Consider the following 23,281-nt stretch of genomic DNA (forward strand, 5'->3'; position numbering starts at 1 on the left):
GAAATATCCTACAAACCAATAAAATTGATAGCAAAATTTTTCCTATAAAATATGTTCTGGCCCATCCACTAAATATTTTAAAAAAAGTTCTTGCCTATCCAAATATTTCCACAAAAAAAGTGCTTGCCCCGACCCATTTTGCACCGGCCCATCCATCTGATAAATATTGAACGGTCCCTTATAACCGAAACTGTTTAGTCCATTTTTGTTGATATCATATTGGCGTGGCTTGGTACTTGATACATCCCGTCATTTTTTATTGTGCTATTATATATGGTGATTTTTCGTATTCCAGTTTTTCATTTTGCTATGTCTATATGCTATTTGCTGACATAATTTTATATTATTTATATTAATATTATAACATAATGATGACTGCTGTACCCCTTTTTGACAATTTTACCGATTATGTCCGTTTGAACCCATTTCTTTTCAACATAACGTTATACCTATACCAAGTCAACATGTCAATTGTTTTCCATTTGTTTGGTGGGTTCGAGATTTTTATTTTGCCAGTTGTTAGGGACTTTCCGTTTTTAAATTTCCCTTGGAGTTTGATAGTTTTTTATTTTACTTGTACTACTTGAGGACCAAAAATGGAAACCAGGAGACGGTAAAATCAATTTGGCTGCAATGATTGTGGAAATCAACTGTGCCTGATTAAACGCTTTACCAAATTCCACAATGAAAAGAATTGTTACAACTGATCAATGAAGTGAATAGTGTTATTTTGTTGATATTTGACTGTTTTACTTACTTATTGAAATATGATAATATTTCACAGTTAAAAAGAATCGTATAAACCCATACATATATGAATGAATTTACTGAACTGTTATAAGAAAAGGTTGGTGTAAAATCTATTTATTTACTAACCCAAGTGGGTTAAAAGGGATGATAAACGATTATCTATTCCAAATTCATCTATTTGGTTTTGATGTTATATTTGTTATTCTCATAGGATTTTGTCTAATGCTTAGTCCGTTTCTGTTTGTGTTACATTTTAATGTTGTGTCGTTGTTCTCTTATATTTAATGCGTTTCCCTCAGTTTTAGTTTGTTACCCCTATTTTGTTTTTTGTCCATGTATTTATGAGTTTTGAACAGCGGTATACTACTGTTGCCTTTATTGCTACATATTTAAGTGTTAATTTTGCTTGCATTTGTGCCTGGATTTTGTTAGGTACCACATTCAAATTCTTGCTTTATAATTTACTATTATGGTAGAATTAATTTTCCTCAATATGTTAGAGTTGTCTGTCATCTTTAACCGTCTTAACAATAACACGGTCGCAATATTGTAATATATGAGTATTCCATTAGTTCCAATGTAGATACAAACGTAAGTAGTAGTCAATACAATTGCATTAATCCCTCATAAAAGACCAACTTTTTCTTTCACCAAGTGGAACAACGATTTTAATTTAAACGAACAATTTACTGTTGTGCCCGAATTTGTCGATTTCCATACTCACGATTTCTTTCGATAGCACCTGTAAAAACAGATGATACCAGGCCTAAAATAAAATCGATGAAAATCGATTTAATAGAAAACTAAGGCAATACAAACACTACCAGCCCGTTGGGTGTAGCCATATCCCCCGAAAATTAATTGCTGCTTATCTAAGATGACCTCATGTTTAGAAAGAAATCTGTGATTTGACGATTATAGAATGAAACCGGATGGAATTATTGCGTAGACAATTGTTACATCTCCGTTGTCAACTGTAAAGCATACTGTATTTTCTGAAATCTGCTGTTACAAAATATTTGAAATTATTTGAAATTGAGGAATGTATCTTCCTCATACAAAACTCCGATGTATTGCCCGATACCTTTTGTACTTTTTGGTTTTATCAGCTCTTCAATTTTGAATTTGAATTTAAAAATTTGGACTTGAGAATCACTGAAGACATTTATTGTCAAAATGATCATCTGATGTGGTAAAATGTACCGTTAATTTTATTACAAGTTAAACATTATTTAAAAAGTGTTTTGTTTATTTTTTACAGTATAAAATCCAAACAGTTTACAAATAAAGAAAAAAATACTATAACATTAACTTTAAATATGAATCTATGGATTAATGTACATTATGATATGTATTTATAATATGATATAATATTCTATATTCTATTTACATGTTCATGATAATTGAAACAATGACTTATATGATTTAGTTGAAGTATGTTACAAACAAGAATATCAGTAGATACTTGTAAACATAATTACACCATCATTTGAATACTTTCTCCGTATAGTCACTAATATAAATAATGATGGAGACCAATTTAAATTTTGTTCGGCTTGCCACAAAAACAGGTTCAACCCACCATTTTTTCTAAAAATGTCCTGTACCAAGTCAGGAAAATCGCAGTTGTTATGTTCTAGTTCATTTATGTGTGTGTTGCATTGTCGTTTATGTTGCACTTCAGTGCTCCTGTTGTTCCGTTGTATTCCTCGTATAGTTGATGTGTTTTCCTCGGTTATAGTTTGCAATCTGGATTTGTTTTCTCCTTTCCGATTTATGACTTTTGAACAAAGATATACCACTGTTGCCTTTATTTGTAATACCAAAAATGTATTCACCGATTAATTTAAAAATTGGCGAACCAAAAGCTATGTTTTTCGCGTGAAATGGTTAATTGCAAAACCTTTCAGTTTAACTATATATACCATTCTTTTAAGTTAAAAATATTTTCTTCAAACCATAAAAACATTTCTTTAGAAAAGTGTGTATTGGAAATACAACAAACAAAATATACTACTATGTATGAACATACTAAGATGTCAACAATGTACAAAACGTTTTAACATAGGTCTGGTGTCTTTATTGAACATCCCTTCTGGCGATGTTGCAAATATACATTTTAAAATATTTACCAAGAATAATTTAATATATTATAAAAACATATTAAAATTAAAAATAACCTTGAAAATTCACGGCAGATAATAATACTAAATTTGATAGTTTAATTTGTATTTTTCTGATTTTTCAAGAAAATAAGTCATTTGACCCCCTATCTTTATTTAATATTTCGAAAGTATTATAAAAATTAGTTCTCTCATTTAATTCTAATGTTTCGACAATAAGGACATTTAAATTTACCAATATAAAATGACTGTCATTGCGTTAAATTTAATGATTTTTAGCGAAAAAAGAAAGTTCATGACCCCTAGGTTTTTCTGTCGATAATGAAGTCGAAAAAGTGAGATTAAGGCGCGCTATTTCCGACGGCAGTGAAGTTGATTGGGAACCACTAGTGTGACTAGTGATATGTCAATTTTATTATAATGCAGTTGGCATATGCATTGGGAAATCTCACTTCGATGGAGATTATTTGGCCCTACCTCCTATGTGATGGTCTATTAACTTTTAAATTTGCTTTGTCAATATGGATTAATTTGTGATTGTGGCAGTTTGGGAGTAATCATTAGTAGAAGGCAATTGTATTAGGTATGCAGCGTTTCCATGGAGCTTACTCATCCCTTATTTTAAGTCATGGTTCATTAGCTTTGAATGTTTTGTATTATTTACATGTTTGCCATAACTAAGATCAGTTTAAGATGAAACGACTAAAGTTGAGTCAGTGATATTGGGTGTTCAGTTGTATTAGCATTTGCAAGTCTGATTTCTATTGATATTATAAAGCCTCACCTCCTCTCATGATTCATTGACTATGAAACTTCAACATAGTTTTCAAGTTAAAGTATGTATATATTTTAATTTAAAGGGAAACAACTATGATAAGTCAATGGTATTTGGTATGCAGTTTTATAAACATAGCCATGTCACATTTCGATGGTGAATATTTCGCCCTGCACCTTTTTTTAGACTATAGTTTCAACAATGCACTTATGTGTGACTACAAATAAATGACAACATATTTCTATACAAAAATATACAATAAGAACAGTATGCACTTTGAAAACAAATGTGTTTTTTTTTCTTGTGATTCGTTTAAATTAAAATTTTTATCAAGTTTAACAGATTGTAATGTATAAAATTATCTAATCTATAAAATAACATACTCCTCAAAAACTCAAACTTTAAAAACATGATGATATTTAAGCAATACAACTTACATTGTGTATGTACACGATAAAACGATAGGTTAAGGAATTAAATATATAACAAATATTCTAACAAAAAACTGAGATTAACAAAAAGTGTTTACATGGTTAAAGTTATAAAAATTTGAGACAAATTATTGATCAATGATTATAATCATTTTTATAAGACACAGCCTTTTTTCTTATAAAGTCTATATCATTCTGTTAGCTAGTGGCACGCCATTTTGTTTTAATACTTTTATCAACTGTCTTCTTGTTCTGCAATATCCGACAAGGAAAGAAATAGATAGAGCTGCAAGAACTATACATATAGATATTAACACCCACGAGTTCGTTTCCTGCACAAAATAACTTTTAGTAACAGTTCTACTTTGGTCGATGGTTTGTCTATGTGTATTTGATAACAATTGAGGGAGTTTTTTATTCCAAAAATGTATCTTTTTATCTTTATAATTAGCGTTGACTTCGACTTTCGGCACCATTTCTCCGTCGAAAATATTGCTGTACTGTTTTCTATGGAGTGAATAAGGTGCCATGTGGAACTCCTTGTGTGGAACGAGACTTGGAAGTCTGAAAAAGATAACCACTAGTAATACAAAAAGGATAAATCAAATGAGAAAATGCTACTTGCATGACTGGTGGTTTATAAATTTGGTGATGTATTAGGGTTAGACAATAGTCAACTACCAATACGCAATAGCGTGATGCCTAATCACTTGATATAAATCATCAAGTTTTTTAAGGGAGTAATATGATGGCTGTCAGAAGAGAAGAATCAGCTTACCATTCAGCGATCCCCTTTTTTCGTTTATTTCGTGTTACTCATTCTTTCGTTTTCTATGTTGTGTTTTATGTACTGTTGTTTTGTCATTTCATTGTTTTACGATTCTTTTCCATTGTCTACAGATATTAGAAGATGAGATATGAGTGGCAATGAGACAACCCTCCATTCAAGTCACAATTTATAAAGGTAAACCATTATAGGTCATAGTACGGTCTTCAACACGGAGCCTTGGTTCACACCGAACAGCAAGCTATAAAGGACCTAAAAATAACTACTGTAAACCCATTCAAACGGGAAAACCAGCGGTCTAATCTATATATAAAAAACGAGAAACAAGAACCACTTATGAACCACATCAACAAACGACTACTACTAAACATCAGATTTCCTGACTTAGGACAGGTGCAAACAATTGCAGCGGGTTTTCAAGTTTTGTTTGTTTTCGACTTAAGAGATCTACTGCCCTTTGATATCTTTAACATCTATTAAGATACATCGAATATAACTCTATGGTAAACGTATTTTCACATTTTTATTCCAAGGTTAGTTATATACGGAGCCCTGCTAGGGACATGCAAAGAAAAAAAATTATATTGTGCGCACAACTTAAATAAATTGTGCGCACAAAATAATATATTGTGCGCACAATTTTAATATATTGTGCGCACAACTTAAATATATTGTGCGCACAAAATACTACAGTGTGCGTTAAATTCTTTGACCTTGCACATGGTACGGGTCTTCAATGTCTCCTTTTTAAAGTGACAGAATGGAGAAATGCCTATGGTTTTCTTTTGGAATAGGTCTAGAATACATGGAAATATTCATCACTGCATTTGTGTTAACTCCTGACAGGAATACTGAAGAAATTACGTTTATTTCGTCTGACACTTGGTTTACCAACAAATGCGTTGGAAGCCTCCACTTTATATCAGAGTTTATTGGAACGGTTTGAAACAGAATTGACAAAAGAGCGAGGAAACTATCGAACTTATGTAGACTCTATAGTCGGGTTGTTGTCGCTTTGACACATTCACCATTTCCTTTCTCAATTTTATTTGATACTATGGCTTTACCTGTTTTCTTGTAACAAATATAAAAAAAGTACTTTTTGCACTTATGCATTATACTTTATGTCTAATAATCTCAAGATTTTGTTTATGTTGATTGACTCAAGACTGACATGTTACTCAATTCACGACATTGATTTTGTTACCCTGTTCGACGATAGAGATGGTCATTATATTTAAAAGTCTTTACGTCCGTTCATCCGTCCGTCTCTGTTTATTGTAAATGTTTTGGTTATAGTTTATGATGAAGTTTTAGTGTCACCAACTTCATTGAACTATGTGGTTTCTTAAAAGGTATCATTGTAAAAGTGTAGCGTAAGTCAAATCCACTGAAAACTGAATACACGTACAAGTTGTTTTTTTGTTGTTTGTTTTTTTTATTAAAGATGACTATGTTTGATCATGATTAAGTACGGTTTTGACCCAAAATGTACTGTTCGTTATTGAAATGTGACGGTGTGTTCAGTCTAAGAAATTCATCATGAAGTTGTGATCAAATAAAGATAAAACTGGGTACATAAAAAAATATTATATAAAGCAGAAGATGCAATATGAGTGCAAATGAGACAGCTCTCCATCCAAGTCATAATTTATTAAAAGTTAATAATTATTGGTTATAATACGGTCTTCATCACGGAGCGTTGGCTCACACCAAACAGAAAGCTATAAAAGGCCCAAAATGACTATAACAAAAGATAAACAGATATGAACCACACCAATAAACGACAATCACTGAATAACAAGCTCCCGACATAGAACAGTATGCTTATTATGATTTAAATTTTTAAGCGTTGTATACAAATGTTTCAGGTCAAGTTATAGTTTCATTCTGATTAATAGAAGAGAGGACAAGAGGTCACTTATAGGATCTATTTTTGATCGATTTCATTATAAATTTTACAGTATGTTGTTCGTATTCATTATGAAACTGAAATGTTACGAAACAATTTAGGAATAGTCAATGAAATTTCTCAGTGGAATATTTTGAAAATAAACGAAACAATTATGATTCATTTTTTCCAAATATGGTCCGTTTTGGGGTATCATTTATTCAAAACATTGTGGCCCGATTGATCGCGATCGATGCGATTGCCAAAGAGACAACTATAAAAATATTAACCATAGCTCATATATTTTTATGATGGTATGATACTCAACCCCTAAGGGGAAGGATTGTGCTTGATATTCATATGATTAAAACATAATCTTTCAATCAGTTTAATTGAGGTGTTGAGCTTGCATGGCAGTAACTGCTAGTAGTCCTTGTTATTTTATGTATCATTGTCATTTTGTTAAGTTTCATTTGTTACCTATTCTGACAACGGACACGGGCTTCTTTACTGTCAGTATTGCTGTGTGTTTTTTTTTTTTATCTGCATTGGCTAGAGGTATAAAAGGAGGGTTGAGATCTCACAAAACATGATTAACTCCGCCGCATTTTTGTGCCTGTCCAAGGTCAGGAGCCTCTGGCCTTTGTTGGTCTTGTATGATTTTTAATTTGAGTTTCTTGTATATACTTTGGATAGATAAAGGAAGAGGTGGTATGAGTGCAAATGAGACAACTCTCCATCTAAGTCACAATTTATAAAAGTAAACCATTATAGGTCAAGGTACGGTCTTCAACACATAGCTTAGGCTCACAACGAACAGCAAGCTATAAAGGGTCCCCAAAATTACTAGTGTAAAACCTTTCAAACGGGAAAACCAACGGTCTAATCTATATAAAAAACGAGAAACAACTGTAAAGTTTAGTATGACGTCCATTATCACTGATCTTATCGAGGCCTTTTGTAGCTGACTATGCGGTATGGGCTTTGCTCATTGTTGAAGGCCGTACGGTGACCTATAGTTGTTAATGTCTGTGTCATTTTGGTCTTTTGTGGATAGTTGTCTCATTGGCAATCATACCACATCTTCTTTTTTATATAGTCCATATTTTTGTTTATAGGCCACGCATTTGGGTGCGGGATTTTTTCTTGCTGTATTGAAGAACCAAATGTATCTGAGAAACAAACCTTATATGATTTGCGCGCCTTATAATTATTTTGTACATTAAATACAGTTTAACTATACCTTTATCATCGTATCTGAAAAATAGACCAATTCTGAGATATTTAACATTAACCAATAAACCATGAAAACAAAGTCAAGGTCAGATGATAGCAACCAGCCAAATATATATACATTACAATCATTCCATAAAACAAATATAGTTAATTTATTCCTTTTAGTATCTGAAAAACAGACCAACCAAACATCAAATAACATGGACCAATGAACCATGAATATAAAATCAAGGTCAGATTAAGATAATTGCAAGATAGACAATTTCACCATACAAACATTCCATACTCCAAATATATATCTAACTAAATGCTTATAGTATACGAGACATACAACAAAACACAAACATTTTACTTTGCCGGACCACTTAACCCTGAAAATGATGTCAAGGTCAGATGACACCTGTGAAGTGGACATTTAGACATTAAAATCGTTCCATACAACCAAATAAAGAAGAACTATTGCATTTGGTATCTAAGATTTTGTCTAAACCACGAACACATAACACGAACACGTAAAATGAGGTCATGGTCAAGTGAAAACTGTGTTCCTAATTTTGGGAGCACACCATATTATTTTAGTGCGCACAGTATATTATATTGTGCGCACAATATGTTTAAGTTGTGCACACAATATATTTAAGTTGTGCGCACAACATATTTAAGTTGTGTGCACAATATATTATTTTGTGCGCACAATATATTATTTTGTGCGCTCAATATATTATTTTGTGTGCACAACATATTTAAGTTGTGCACACAATATATATTTTTTTCTTTGCATGTCCCTATCGGGGCTCCGTAGTTGTAAGGATATTGCAGGCCAATATTAGTTTACGTTTTTTCAATTATTTTTTTGTCAGGCTTATTATGCTTATAAATATGTTTGGTACTAACATGCTTACTTATAGTGATTCATTGTGTGTATGTGTGTCTGTGTGTAACTTTATATTGTATTGTGATGCTAGGCTTATCGGTTAAAAGCTCAAAAGAACTCATATTATGTACTCGTTTCGTATCCATGTACCATACCGACTCGAAAAAAAGCTTATATATATAGGGTTCGTGTTGCTTAGTCTTTAGTTTTCTATGTTGCGTCTTCTCTACTATTATTTGTTTGTTTGTCTTTTTATTTTAAGCCATGGCGTTGTCAGTTTATTTTGACTCTCCCTCTGGTATCTTTTGTCCCTCTTTTATATATTTTTTCTTCATATTTCATTGGTAATCTAGATATGAGTATCAGAATTTTGTTTTGTTGGATACTAATATTTTAAAATGAACTTACAAGGAATTATTGAATTATTATAATAAGTACATACCCATTTTTGACAAAGTTTGCCCACAGATGCATGAGCATTTTCGCCGTTTTTCTGTCTTTCTCGCCATATAGAAATGTCGGATGTCCAGTCATTGGAAATCCACACAAATAAAATATTTCTGATCCATGAACAACACCTTAAAGAAAGAGCAAGCGACATGGCAAACAACGCACTAAAACACGAATATCATCAAGAGTTTATATTCCTACACACGTGGAAGAGTTTTGTAGTTTTGGATGAATTGTATATTTGTACAACATTTTATTAGTTATAAGTAATAAAGGTTATCATAAGAGATATCAACTAAAAAAAAATCCTACATTGTACTCATTTTGCATTTTGAGGATACTAGTAGTTAGCAATGTATGTATTTCTCTGTCTTTGGTGTTCTTGCATTTATTGGTACTGTATTCCCGTCGTATAATGCCGTCCTTTTAGCGGTATATTTTACATTGCCATATAGAGGTTTGGCTAGCCACAAAGCCAGGTTGGACCCACCATTTTTCTTTAAATATTCTGTACTTAGTCAGGAATATATTCTGTACTTAGTCAGGAATATGGCAGTTGTTAATAACTAATGGTTCGTTTCTATGTATGTTGCATTGTCGTTTGTTTTTGTTGCACTTCAGTGTTCTGTTGTTTCCTCGATTCCTCTTATATTTGATATGTTTCCCTCAGTTTTAGTTTGTAACCCGGATTTGTTTTCTATCAATCCATTTATGTACAGCGGTATAGTACTGTTGCCTTTATTTACCTTCATTATCTCAGTCAGTAGAATATCAAAATGTACAGAGAAAATAAAAATATGATAAAGTTGATTGAACACTTTGACTCATTAAAATTGTTCACAGATAATACGAACATAGCTACAGTTCAACCATAAATGCATAAAACAATGGCAATTAATATTGTTGCATCGTGTATAAGCTTATTGTACCTAATGTTGTGATAAAGAAATCATGACAAGCCCTCCAATATTGTACCAAAGTGCAGTTATATATATCAAATGCAATAAATCTAATGTTGATATGTGCATACCAATGCTAGCATAACCCGCAACATTTGTAAAACATGTTTAACAATTGAAATAGTATTAAAGAGAAATATTAAGAAACTGTCAGACTTTATTAAGCAAACACATTCCATTGATTAGGAAGATATGAGTGCCAATGCGACAAGTCTCCGTCCATGTAACAATTTATAAAAGTAAACCATTATAGGTCAAGGTATGGCCTTCAGCACGGAGCCTTGACTCACACCGAATTGTCTACTTTTTGTCGCAGCATTTTGACGTTGATCTGACTATGCTACTATCTATGTGCATAAGAGAATGTTTGACTTGGATTAGTTTACTAATAAATGATAAGTATACCTTCTTCTTTTCTTTGGAACTCTGATCTGTATTCAAAGTTGTACAAGTATACAGTGGAATTACGTTTAACTAGAGCCTCGGCTAAATCATGGGTAGGTGCTGTGATGAAATGGTCTCCTATAATCTAAATAAATTTCGTAAATAATATAATACCGCCAATTACAAAATATGTTTAATTATTTTCTAGTGATTACGCTGTCGCTTCTAGTGCAGATCGGTCGAGAGGTGCGATTCGAACGCAATAGGTTTTTTAAACCGTGTCTTTTCAATGTCTATTCATTTGAGGTATGGTTGCCAATGAGACAACTCTCCACAGTTTTGGCTGCTGAATTCCAATCATTGCCAGATGAACATATAATGTCTGTGTGGGTAGCTCATCCAATTTTGACAATATAACAGAACTATAAACAACCGTCATACATGTGGGAGGTTTAGCTAGCTATAAAACCAAGTTTAACCCAACATTTACTTTTGAAAAATCCTCTACCAAACCAGAAATATGACAGTTGTTTTCCATTTGTTCCGGTTCTTGATAAAATCTAACTTCGTCCGTTTTTAATTTACCTTGGAATTAGGTATTTTGATATTATGGTTTACTACATCAACTCAGCTAGTAAAAATATATCAGAGTTAATACCTATGAAAGAGTAGTATTACCTCAGAAAAGATCTGTCTAACATTTTCATCTGAAGTGTCAAATGGCCAGCTAGCATAAACTTCCAAAACTGTATCTGTAGAAAAGCAAGAACAATATTTACCAGTTATGAATTTATTCAAAAAGCTATTAAAATGTCATACTTTAAGAAACACTACATCATTGTTTTTAGTCAGAACTAAGATGTGTACACTATAAGTATAATTCTTGTCAGTGTAAACGATTCCAATATACAAAATATAATCACATCAAATGAGTATTTATTGTTTGGAAAAGGACATACTCAGCACATTCTATTTCAATATATTTCTAAAAGCAACCAATAACGATAATGTCCCGAAACTGATACCAATGTTTATACTTTAGATTTTGTTTTGTTCGCCAAAGCAAGATTCGTACGATGACCGCCAAAAAGTAACCCAAAGTCAATAAAAGCTAAAGAAGGAAAAACGTTAAAAAAAAAAACAACGAGAAAGCAAGCGATGCACTGTAAAATTCAAAGTATTGGCACACTTTTTTATACTGATCAAAGGAATAATCTAAACATGTTGTATCGACAATCTAATTCATATATACATTTGATGATCTGCACCACATCCATATGTGTTTACCTACTATTCCGGGTAATCTGGGTAAATCTCCTCTGATACAGTGTATTAACGTCAACAGCTGGTCAAGACCATGTAGGTCAGCAGCAAGTGTATAATTCAAATGGTTGGCTGAAATAGGAATACAATGCAAATTATTTCAACTCTTATTTCTACAGTTATATTTTCACGAATTGTTTCTGTTGTACAGATGCCAATCATAAATGCATTCTTTTTTTCTATTTTGAAGTTTAATACCAGTATGTTTGCGTACACAACAGCAGTATCATTTTAATGGTGTTATACAGATCTTTTTTTTATCAGGTTTAACAATAACATTATCAAAAGAAATCTAAAACAAATATGCTGGTATATATTATCTATACCTGCTACAAGTCCTTCGTCCTTTGTAGCTCCAGTCATAACGTTGTCTACATAGAAATCTCCTTCTATAAGCAGCTCTCGAGGATGTTTGGGTAGAAAATAGCCATCTACTACTGGTGTAAACTGAGGTGATATTCGAGGACTGGACTGAAATCAAAGTAGCTTATATATAATTGATTACAATTAGAGTAAATGGCACTAGATAATCTCCCCTCAACAAACATCAAAATGATCATTATTCTAGTTTTCCTTTTGCTAATTTTCGCTGGAAATCCTAAGTCGTAGAAATCTTTCAATACCAAAGAAAAATGGTGTAATTTAAAAGACAAATAACAAATAAATCTTTTTTTTACAATGTATAATTTGCCCCTTCCTTAAACAAAATATGTGTATCTACGTTTGATTTTGCGAAGCAAAGATTACTGAAGTTCTGTCAGTATGACTTTTTAAAAGTGTTGAACAACGAGAAATACTTATATAAGGTTTAGAAGTCAAAGGTACTTTTACATCTTATGATCAGTAGAATGTGTATAAGATTATTGCCTACGTTCCTATACTAGTTATTCGCCGTTTATATATTTTTTTTCTGTTCTGTCCCCTTTCCTGAATACATGCTTACGTGTACCTATGGGTATATATCTTTTGTTTATAATACCAAGGGTTTTAATCGTATTTCTTGTATTGAATAAATAGCGCTTTGACAATTAATAACAATTTTAGTATACAATTGGTATTTTATGACATATATAACTGATTAAAATGTCTTCCAAGTTATATCATGATCATGCAATTACTTTCCTCGATTGAATCAATGTGGGATGTTTTTTATCAGTACTATATAGGAAAGAAGCTGAAGTTATACCATAACTCTAATTCGGTGAATTAAATTTTAGGTTTATATTTCTGTTTAAAAGACAAACTCCTCCGTAAAAATTTCAGAAACGGAATCTTATTTGTGTTATCGTGAGCGAACAGTTAAGGAAATAAATATTGGGTTAAATGTCAGATCGTGATTGTATACTTCTATGGCAATAATACACACATAGCCAAATTATCTCGTTTGTTTTATGTCTTCTTTTTCATAATTGTTTTATATGGTAGATTCATTCTCCTATTGCATTTAGTCGAAACTATTCCTTAATTCTGTTCATACATTTTTACTCATTGATGAACATGATGAAGAAGTACTTCAAATATCACCAAACATGTTGGCCAATCAAAACTTCAAAAATTTATAATTCAGTCTTTCAAAATAAGTGATGAATGGATTTGCCCATATGAAGTTTCACGTTACACATTATTTATACTGTAAAAAAAAGACAAAACAGAAGTAATTAGATTTTAAAATCACATGTTACATGTATGTTGAATATATTACTGCAAAGTGAAAAATATTCAATCAGATGACAAATAGAAATCAAATTAATAATGTGGTAAACGACAAAGAAATCTAAAAGACAGCTTCTGTGCTGACATGAATTATTATTGATATGGTTATATTCATATATTAACTGTTTACAAAACTTTTGAATTTTTTAAATGCAAAGGCTTTTCTATCTTCGGAATACATTGCCTAAGCTGTATTGGGCGAAATTTTTAGGAACTTTGGTACTCCAGCTCTTCAACTTCGTAATTTATTTGGCCTTTTTGACTATTTTGGATTCGAGCGTAACTGATGAGTCTTCTGTAGACGAAACGCGCGTCTGTCGTAAATACAAATTCAATCCTGGTATCTGTGATGAGTTTATTTACAACCACTGAGTCGATGCAACTGCTGGTGGAGTTTTAATTCCCCGAGGGTATCACAAGCCCAGTAGTCAATCTTCTGTGCTGACATGAATTATCATTGATATGGTTATATTTATAAAATTGTTTACAAAACTTTTGAATGTTTGAAATACAAAGGCTTTTCTACCTCAGGAATAGATTACCTTAGATGTATTCGGCAAACTTTTAGGAATTTTGGTACTCAAACTCTTCAGTTTCGTACTTTATTTGGACTTTTTTACATTTTTGGATTCGAGCGTCACTGTAGACGAAAAGTGCGTCTGGCGTAAATACAAGTTTAATGCTGGTATTTATGATGAGTTTATTTATGGTAAACAAAGAACTACAACTATCAAATACAATTGTCTATGCAATCAGTCAAACTCGTAAATTTATACCCCTTATCCGCCTCTAATCTAATAACAGTTGTAAATAAAATTTGCAAATTTACTGTAAAATTTTTAATTTCTAAATGACAAAAAAAAAAAAAATTAAGTATGCCTTACAGCAAAAGAATCAAGTAAATTATAAAAGTCGTACGCTTAGTTCGTCTGAAAATGAAATGCAGTTAGACATCAACGCTAAAGTGAAAATAATCTTTTAAAATCTATAATGGGAAATTGAATTTGAAAGTCATAATAAATCAAGTAACTACTAAGTTTTGAAGAAATTTGTTATTTATGTTTACCTACAAAATATATTTATGTTTTAATTTCTAAAAAAAAAAAAAAAAAGACAAAAACTTGATATAGTATATTATTGTATAGCGGGCGTATGACATTTGCGCCGATTTTGAAAATTTTCATTCTTTCATTTGCGCCGATTTCATTTTTTCATTTGCGCCGATTTTATATTTGCTCCTAATTAGATTTACAGGTAAGTTAATACTTGTACATGTACTGTACTATACCATTGATAAAATCTGGTTATAATTGTTGTTCATTTATGTTTAAGTTTATTTTGATTCATATTGTTCTGGAACTTCGTTGTAACATGATAGACATATAACACACTGAAACGAGCCGAAGAGTCAATTCTTTAATCATCGAGGGCCATACATATCGGAAGGTTAGTGTCCTGAAACATAAGAACATATCTTACGAATGTACCACAAATCGTGTAAACCCAGAGTCACCACGGATTATATTGTCAAAACACTGATCGAGCATAAACATGTGGCAGATGCCCGAAAGACAGAGGTTAAAGAACTACGGGTACTGTCAAGAAAAAGTCTGGAGGTGTATCTTGTTTCTTCCATCTCCCAGTAGTGAGCAGGGGACAACAGTTATATACATGTTATGATTGACATTTCATTACATTTGTACAAATGGCTAATGGAAGAGGTCTTAAATGATAAATGAAAAATAACATGACTTGGATGGAGAGTTCTCTCATTTGCACTCGTACCGCATCTTCTTATATCTATTCACCTGTAATTTACCTGTAAAAAAAATCGGCGCAAATGAAAAAAAAAATCGGCGCAAATGAAAGAAAAAATCGGCGCAAATGAAATGCAGATCGGCGCAAATGCAAAACGCCGTGTATAGCAATATAATATTTCCCACAGAACGTAACCAAAAGTTAGCGTGCAATAAATTCTATTATTGTATAGTAATATAATATTTCCCACAGAACGTAACCAAAAGTTAGCGTGCAATAAATTCTAATATTGCACTAGTGCAATAAATATTCAAAATTCATGACGTCATCAACGTTTAAATCTAAGTTTAAACCAATTTTTACCTTTAAATATTATATTGCTATACAATAAAAGGGTTATTGCATGAATATTGAGGAATATTGTCCCTCGTAGAACATATATTGCACTCGCAAGCTCGTGCAATATAAAATTCTACTCGGGACAATATTATACAAATATAGCCTTTGTATGAGGTCGATACAAGGATATATTGACCTGAAAGAAGTATATTGACTGAGGACGAAGTCCGAGGTCGATATACTTCTTTGGGTCGATATATCCTGTATTGACCTCATACAAAGGCTATATTTGTTATATTATTAATTTCCGACCATGTTTGTATCAAAATCGTCATTTAGGTTTTTTGGAACTTTATAGATATTACATTGTCTCCTTGACAATAACAAATAATTAGTTGTTATTTTATTTACTTTTTTTTTCGGGACATCTTATGTATTTGAAGATTTTTTTTTCGTCAAATAATCGATCACAGATATTATTTGTTTCAAAACGTTAAACAATATCCTGAAATTCATTACATGACGTCACAAAGTATATCGGTTTTTAGATATTCTAAAAATAACCGTGCAATATGCTTTTTGCCGGTCAATATGCTTTTTGCTATACGCCGTTTTCTCTCTACCTTCGAAAATATAGTTTAACATGTGACTATCCCTAAACGAATCAAATTTGTTAAAATATACGAATTAATAATATTCCCCAATATTCATGCAATAACCCTATATTATTCTTTTTCTATATGAATTGGATTTTGAATAAAAAAGCTTATTTCTTATGCAGCAAAAATACTGCAATCTGATTGGTTAATTACCCTGGTGTAAATAACACCCCACCCTGGTTCACTCCGGGATAAAAAAAAAAAATTGCCAAAAATTTCAGAATTTTTTATTTTTTTTGGCCAAGATAAAAAAAAAAAATCAATAAAAATCAAAAAAATAATCAAAATAAAATGTTAAAATTTCAACAAAAAAAAAAAAAAAAAAAAAGATTTAAAAAATATTTTAAAAAGTTTTTTTTTTCCGGAAAACTCAAAGAACACAAAATTTTTCTGATTTTTTCAAAAAATTAAGTAAAAAGTATTTTACAATGTGCAGCAACATGGACATTGAAAAAATGTTACACTGTAAATTTTTCATTACCATTTTTTCAATTTTACATCCTGGTTTCAAAATGAGTAAAGGAAATGTTCATAAGAAATAAATTCGTTATCTTGGTGTAATCAGGGGTGTACGGAATTTTACACCGTTGTTGAAAATTCATACACCCATTCGGCTACGCCTCAGGGTGTATGAATTTTAAACAACGGTGTAAAATTCTGTACACCCCTGATTACACCAAGATAACTAATAATATTCACCCGAGAAAGTGTTATTCACCGCGCTAAACGTCACGCGCTTTTACATGCAACGTTATGGTAAAGTCAATAAAACCGCATATTTACCTCATCAAAAGACAGTAATTGTATAATATTGCACTAGTGCAATAAATCTTCAAAATTCATGACGTCATCAACGTTTAAATATTAGTTTAAACCAATTTTTACTTTCAAATATTATATTGCTATACAATAAAAGGGTTATTGCATGAATATTAGGGAATATTGTCCCTCGTAGAACATATATTGCACTCGCAAGCTCGTGCAATATAAAATTCTACTCGGGACAATATTATACAATTACTGTCTTTTGATGAGGTAAATATGCGGTTTTATTGACTTTTAAAAAAATGATATTCACTGAGGCCGACGGCCGAAGTGAATATCAGTTTTTCAAAAGTCAATAAAACCCCATATTTCCCGAAACAAAAGACAGTATTTGTTTTATTCCATAGCCCGAGAGAAGAAAATATATCTAATGACAAACATATACCAATTTTTTTTTTACATGAAACATTTTACCATAACGTTGCATGTAAAAGCGCGTGACGTTTAGCGCGGTGAATAACACTTTCTCAGGTGAATATGCTTTTTTATTCAAAATCCAATTCATATAGAGAAACCTACTAAAATAATACCAATATGGAATAATCCCCAATATTCATGCAATAACCCTATATTATAAGAATTCGGGTGATGGCTGCCAGAGGAAATATTGCTTTATTTGGTATTGCCAGAATACTTATTTTTATTCGTCTGCATGATAAAAACTATGTCCAAGGGAACGCATATATACAAGAATCACTTACGGCATGTCCTCCTGATGTCTTTCGGAAGATCTCATCTGCTGTCACAGATTGTAGACATTGTTTGACAGTGAATGTATTGTTAGAGAGACAGTCGAAAGCGCTGGTGAAGATATTATAATAGACATCTGGTAATGAAGGTCTTTGTCTTACTGCCCAATGAGCCAATGGTGATCCACTCTGAATTATTACATTTCGAAATAAACCTTGGAAGAGGAAAATAATATTCAAATAATAATAAATCATAAAGTCGATTTCGTGTTAAAAATATCTTTCCTACACATTCGTCTCTTTGACATTACGTTATAAACTGTAATTATATTATGTAAATATTTTATGCCTGTATTTTAGCTTTCGTCATATAAACTCAGCTTGAAAGCATGGAAAAATGTTTCTACAGCATGCAGTCTTATCTGAACTAAACTATACAGCAGCCTAGCCTGGGATCCGGCCCAATCTAGCTGCTCGTCGTAAGGGCCAGGTGGGGAACAAATACCATGTGATCGATTCAGTGCCAGTTGACTCTGAATCTAAAGTGAGGCTGAATAAATATTTGCATAAATTTTGATGTTTGATGTAAACCAGCACAATTGGAATCCAATTGACACCTTGGACATGTGAAATCTTAAACTTTTAACTTTCTCACCAGGCGATTGCTGATAAGAATTAACCCTTTTCTGCTTACTAATTATCATCATACTACTAATTAGATATGATAACACTATACATCAATTCATAAAGAAAAATAATTACAGTCTAATTTTTACTAATTGATGTTAAACAAGAATTGATTGGATACAGATGTAAAACAAACATTGAGGACAAAATTAGTATTAACCAATCATTGACAGGCAGTACATTGATACACGCCTGGCTATACTGACAAGATTAGCCAGGACCCCAGGCTATACAGCAGCCCAGGATGCATTTTTGTTTAAAGTATATCGACTATTGTACAGAAGAAATTACAACTTTTTAAATATATTAATATATAGAATTGATTACAAATCTCTGATACAATATGGCCTGTCAATAATAAAACTGATTTACTATGATTGAAATTGATAAAGACCTTTAAAAATGCGATAAACAAGTAGACTCCACGCTGGATTTTATTTCACCAAAGTGTCGCGAACTCATCCGAACAGTGAAATTTTGTCGATAAAAAAGACGCTTAGTAATTGTCTTTAGGTTATAAATCTTTTTTGTGTATGATAGTTTATGGTATTTCGTAGTACCCAATTTAATGTGCAATAAATCTCCGAATACTCGATGTAATATCCTGAGACAGAAGTTTAATATAGTCTAATAAAGAGATGGTTTCTAGTAGATCATAACGTAATAAGATCGAACTCTCTTTGTCATAGTGGTAGCAATAGAGTATGATAGATTTTTAAAGAAGAATATGTAACTACTTCCTGTTTTGTTATTTATTTTGAACGACAGATTATTCGACTTTTGATGTGACACCTATTAAGCTATAGACGTTCTTATGTTACGGGCAAACACTTCGGTTCTAATTAACGATAAGCATTTCCTTATAGAGGTATGCAAATAAGGACATTGTCAATAGATCCACGTTTAGGTCTTATCTTCATTGCATATATAAAAGGAGATTTTATCATTAATCAAGGACTATAGACCTTCAATGATTGGCACCACTATAAATTTCATGGATAAAGATGGAATTCGAAAAACTAATTGTGAACTAATTAAACTATTGTGTCGATTAATGAAATTATAAAGATTGTAAATAGACAAAATAAAATCCAGAAAATAAATTTATTTAAAACAAAACTACATGTCTATAAAATTAAATGGTAACACATTATTGAATCATGTGTTAATCTGAAAGAAGCGCATAGGAAGCACCAAATTTATAAATTGTCATTCTCAATTTAAAATCTACGAAGATAGAACAAACGATATGCACAAGAAAATATATTTCAGATCCGATGTATCAAGATGGCAAATAAACTCTACATAAGATGTCACATAATCTAGAAAACGTTTACTGTAGTAGTTTTATGCCATATTAAACTCAGAATTATAGGAACAAACCAGTTCGAGACACTAAATCGGTCGCAAACATAGACATGAATTTAATCTTAACGATGATTGGTATTGTAAAACTTGTCTATTGGGTACCATTAGATCTTTTCCTCAACACATAATGAGTATGACATACAAACAAGAATGACTTTTCAGAGATCTTTTGAAATTATAAGATTTCTTGGTAAGGCTTGTCAACTGATACATGCATTGCCAAACACCGAGATAAGGGTAAATCACTACTGTGAAAGTATGCAATAGTTTATTGCGAAGTTCTTTCTATACCTTTCGTTAAAGGGGATATCATTAAAAGTCCAACACTGCATCCTCCAGCGCTATGGCCGTCAATAGTTATTCTATCAGGGTCACCATCAAAATGACCAATATTCTGTTTGACCCACTTTAAAGCTGCCACTTGATCTAACATGCCATAATTACCAGGAATGTTCGAGTCTCCCGTTGATAGAAATCCTGAAAGAAGTTCGTCAGGAATTTTATATCATATAATATTTATGCTTCCATTAAAGTTATTTTATAAAGTATGTTCTAGTTTTTCTAATACGCCCAATATCAAACTTTTGTTTCTTATTGATTTCTTGTGCAACTTTACTGGTATTAATTGCAGGTTCAGTTTTAAAGAAAATTAAATACCGATTTAATGAATGTTATTTTCTTACAATGAGTGTATATCATGATATGAATGAACACGACCAACCAAGCTTTACATTGATGCCATAAATATAGTCAGAAAATTTATAATTTGTTAATTTGGAAAGAATTGACAACTTTCGGGGAATACTAAATTCTCAATTTTCTGTTTTATTTTTAACTTTTGCTTAGAAAGGTGTGTTCTTTTGTAAACAAGTGCGGCTTTATTTGTGATTAAAAAAAACTTATTTTGATTGGGACTTGTACGATAGATACGGTTTTAATGAGAAAATAAAGAGAATACAACATTGTGTAATTTGTATTCGTGTCCGCAACGGGACATCGCTATATATGTATAGTAAATATAGTTTTGGAACTGTTTCTTCTTTTTTTTTATTAAATCGCTGAAATGTTCCCATTATGATAACTATAAGTGTATTAATTTTTCCCGTTCAGGTATTAAATAAAATGGTTAAGGTTTCAACAGTAGAACTTATCCTCATATTTGAGGTGTGTGGCTTAATTCTATATAATTCAGTATTTGTTGTTTGTTTGCGCTAGGTATAATAAGCATGAGTGTTTTGTCATTTCAATGAGATTTCTGACTTATTTTAAGACTGAATGTTCATCTTTAGGTTTTTTTTAGTTTTATTTGCGTTCGTGGGGTTGCTGTCACATTGAAGTACTCCTTAATATATCCTTGTATTTGTATATAGTAAGTACAATTCGACCCCTATGTACTTACCTAAAGCTCCTAGTCTGTAATTAACAGTAACAACAATGATACCCTCAATAGCTAAAAACGACCCCTCAAACATACCACCCATACCATTAAAGTAAGATCCGCCATGTATAAATACCAATACAGGCATTCGGGAATTATGATTAACAATCTGCAAAGTAAAACTGTATGTTTATAAACTGTAACATAGTGGTTTACATGTTAAGAAGTCAGGCCATCGATGTTGACACCGGAATTCATAAAATATTTATAATGGTTTGACTGGTAACGAAGGAAACAATAAATGTCCAAGATATCATAATTATTAATTTACTTATATGAAATACAATTAAAGTTGAGAAGGGAAATGGGAAATATGTCAAATGGGTCTTCAACGCAGCGAGAAAATTCCGTACCGGAGTTTAATCATAACTTTTAACAAGAGAGAAAAAACAATTTCTTTAATTTTCCTTTCATATATATGTTTGATGCACTTTCATGTGATGGTCTGTCCATGCACTAGTAAATGAATTTAGGCTGAACAGATCTTTATTGACTGCAAGAGAATTGTCCGAACAATACTGAATTTACCGCAGTGGATCAGCCTGAACTCCGACGTAAGATGAACTTGTTTATTGGTCAGTCTTCTAAGAGCTGTTCAAATAAATATGACTTTTTCAGTTCAAAGTTGGTTTAATAGTGATGGGATTCTTGCATCTCACATTGTTATAGGACAAACAAATTCAAGATCTTCGACATACGCGGTAAATTTAGTTGCCCAATTGGCAAAAGATTATTCCAAACAAGAATAAGATTTCTATAGCCCGATAATATCAGGAAACCCGGTACGATGCACTCGACATAAAATGTTGAAGAATATATCGAGTATTAATTTGGGAAAGTAAAAGGCTTAACATTTACATCTTGTTTTTAGTAACTCGTGAAACGCCTGTCATATCGTCTATGACCGTTAATTCCAATAGAAAGTTCATCTTATATATACATTTCTTGCATTATGATAAGACATGAATATGAACAGATCATTGAATCTATACTTATATAAAGTTTTTTTAATGTTCAAGACGGTGCCTTATCAGTGAAACAGTTAAACAATCGTCAAAAGATCATATCATTCGTTCTCCTGTGATCTTTAACGTTAGCACGTGTCGAATTAATCATCAAAACAATACTGACTAGGCCTTTGATTGCATTTCATTGTTTTGACAATGTTCAATGTTTCTCTGCATGTGCAAACAAACAGTTATGCTGATTGACTCCCAAGACGTTAATTCTTTCGTCATCAAATCATCATAAAAACAGTTGATCGTGCACCGATCTCGTCTCCAACGTTAATTCGCACAATTAGATCCTTGATGCAATAAAAACAAAATGCAGGAACAATTGCTTCTGGTTAACGTTGATTTTCTTATTGAATTAATTTGTGGTTTACGATTTCTTCTAATTGTCTGTGTTTTACTATGAAATGAGTATGTCTAGTCTACTGATTTCACTTTTATAAGAACTAGTTCTAATCAACCGCAGATCCCGTATTAAATTGTCAGTATTATCTTTTATTGCATTGCCGGCATGGGGTAAATAGTAAACGACTTCCCTGACCTAGTAATCAAAAGAGAGTAAGACTTCAATTGCTTAGCACTAATTTTGATGTTGACAGGAAGAAAGGTGACAAGCATGAATGTTAGGCCAAGTCGTATGATCGCCTCAAATTGACGAAAAAAAGAGTTTAAAGCAGTATTCTGCTTTCAACAGCGACAAAGGGAACGCTATAATAGATCTGTACTTTGATTTTTGTCAGTTGATTTTGTGCTTTGTGTCGATACCATGAGTTAATATAAAAAAAAGATATAAAGCCTTTTTCAACTGA

General features: G+C 31.9%; 1 protein-coding gene across 1 annotated transcript in view; it reads right to left on the reverse strand.

Annotated features, from left to right (window-relative positions):
- Window positions 1-2,927: 2,927 nt before the first annotated feature.
- Window positions 2,928-23,281, reverse strand: part of LOC143058074 (pyrethroid hydrolase Ces2e-like) — a 34,361-nt gene continuing 14,007 nt past the window's right edge. The window contains exons 3-11 of the mRNA XM_076231539.1: window positions 21,421-21,568; window positions 20,313-20,498; window positions 17,979-18,181; window positions 12,310-12,454; window positions 11,948-12,055; window positions 11,339-11,412; window positions 10,682-10,805; window positions 9,310-9,445; window positions 2,928-4,643 (exon numbers count right to left, since the gene is read on the reverse strand). Coding sequence (XP_076087654.1) covers window positions 4,265-4,643; window positions 9,310-9,445; window positions 10,682-10,805; window positions 11,339-11,412; window positions 11,948-12,055; window positions 12,310-12,454; window positions 17,979-18,181; window positions 20,313-20,498; window positions 21,421-21,568 — 1,503 coding nt within the window. The 3' untranslated portion in view covers window positions 2,928-4,264. The remainder of the gene's footprint in view (window positions 4,644-9,309; window positions 9,446-10,681; window positions 10,806-11,338; window positions 11,413-11,947; window positions 12,056-12,309; window positions 12,455-17,978; window positions 18,182-20,312; window positions 20,499-21,420; window positions 21,569-23,281) is intronic.

Source organism: Mytilus galloprovincialis, chromosome 1 (assembly GCF_965363235.1).
Source record: "Mytilus galloprovincialis chromosome 1, xbMytGall1.hap1.1, whole genome shotgun sequence".
Classification (NCBI taxonomy): Eukaryota; Metazoa; Mollusca; class Bivalvia; order Mytilida; family Mytilidae; genus Mytilus; species Mytilus galloprovincialis.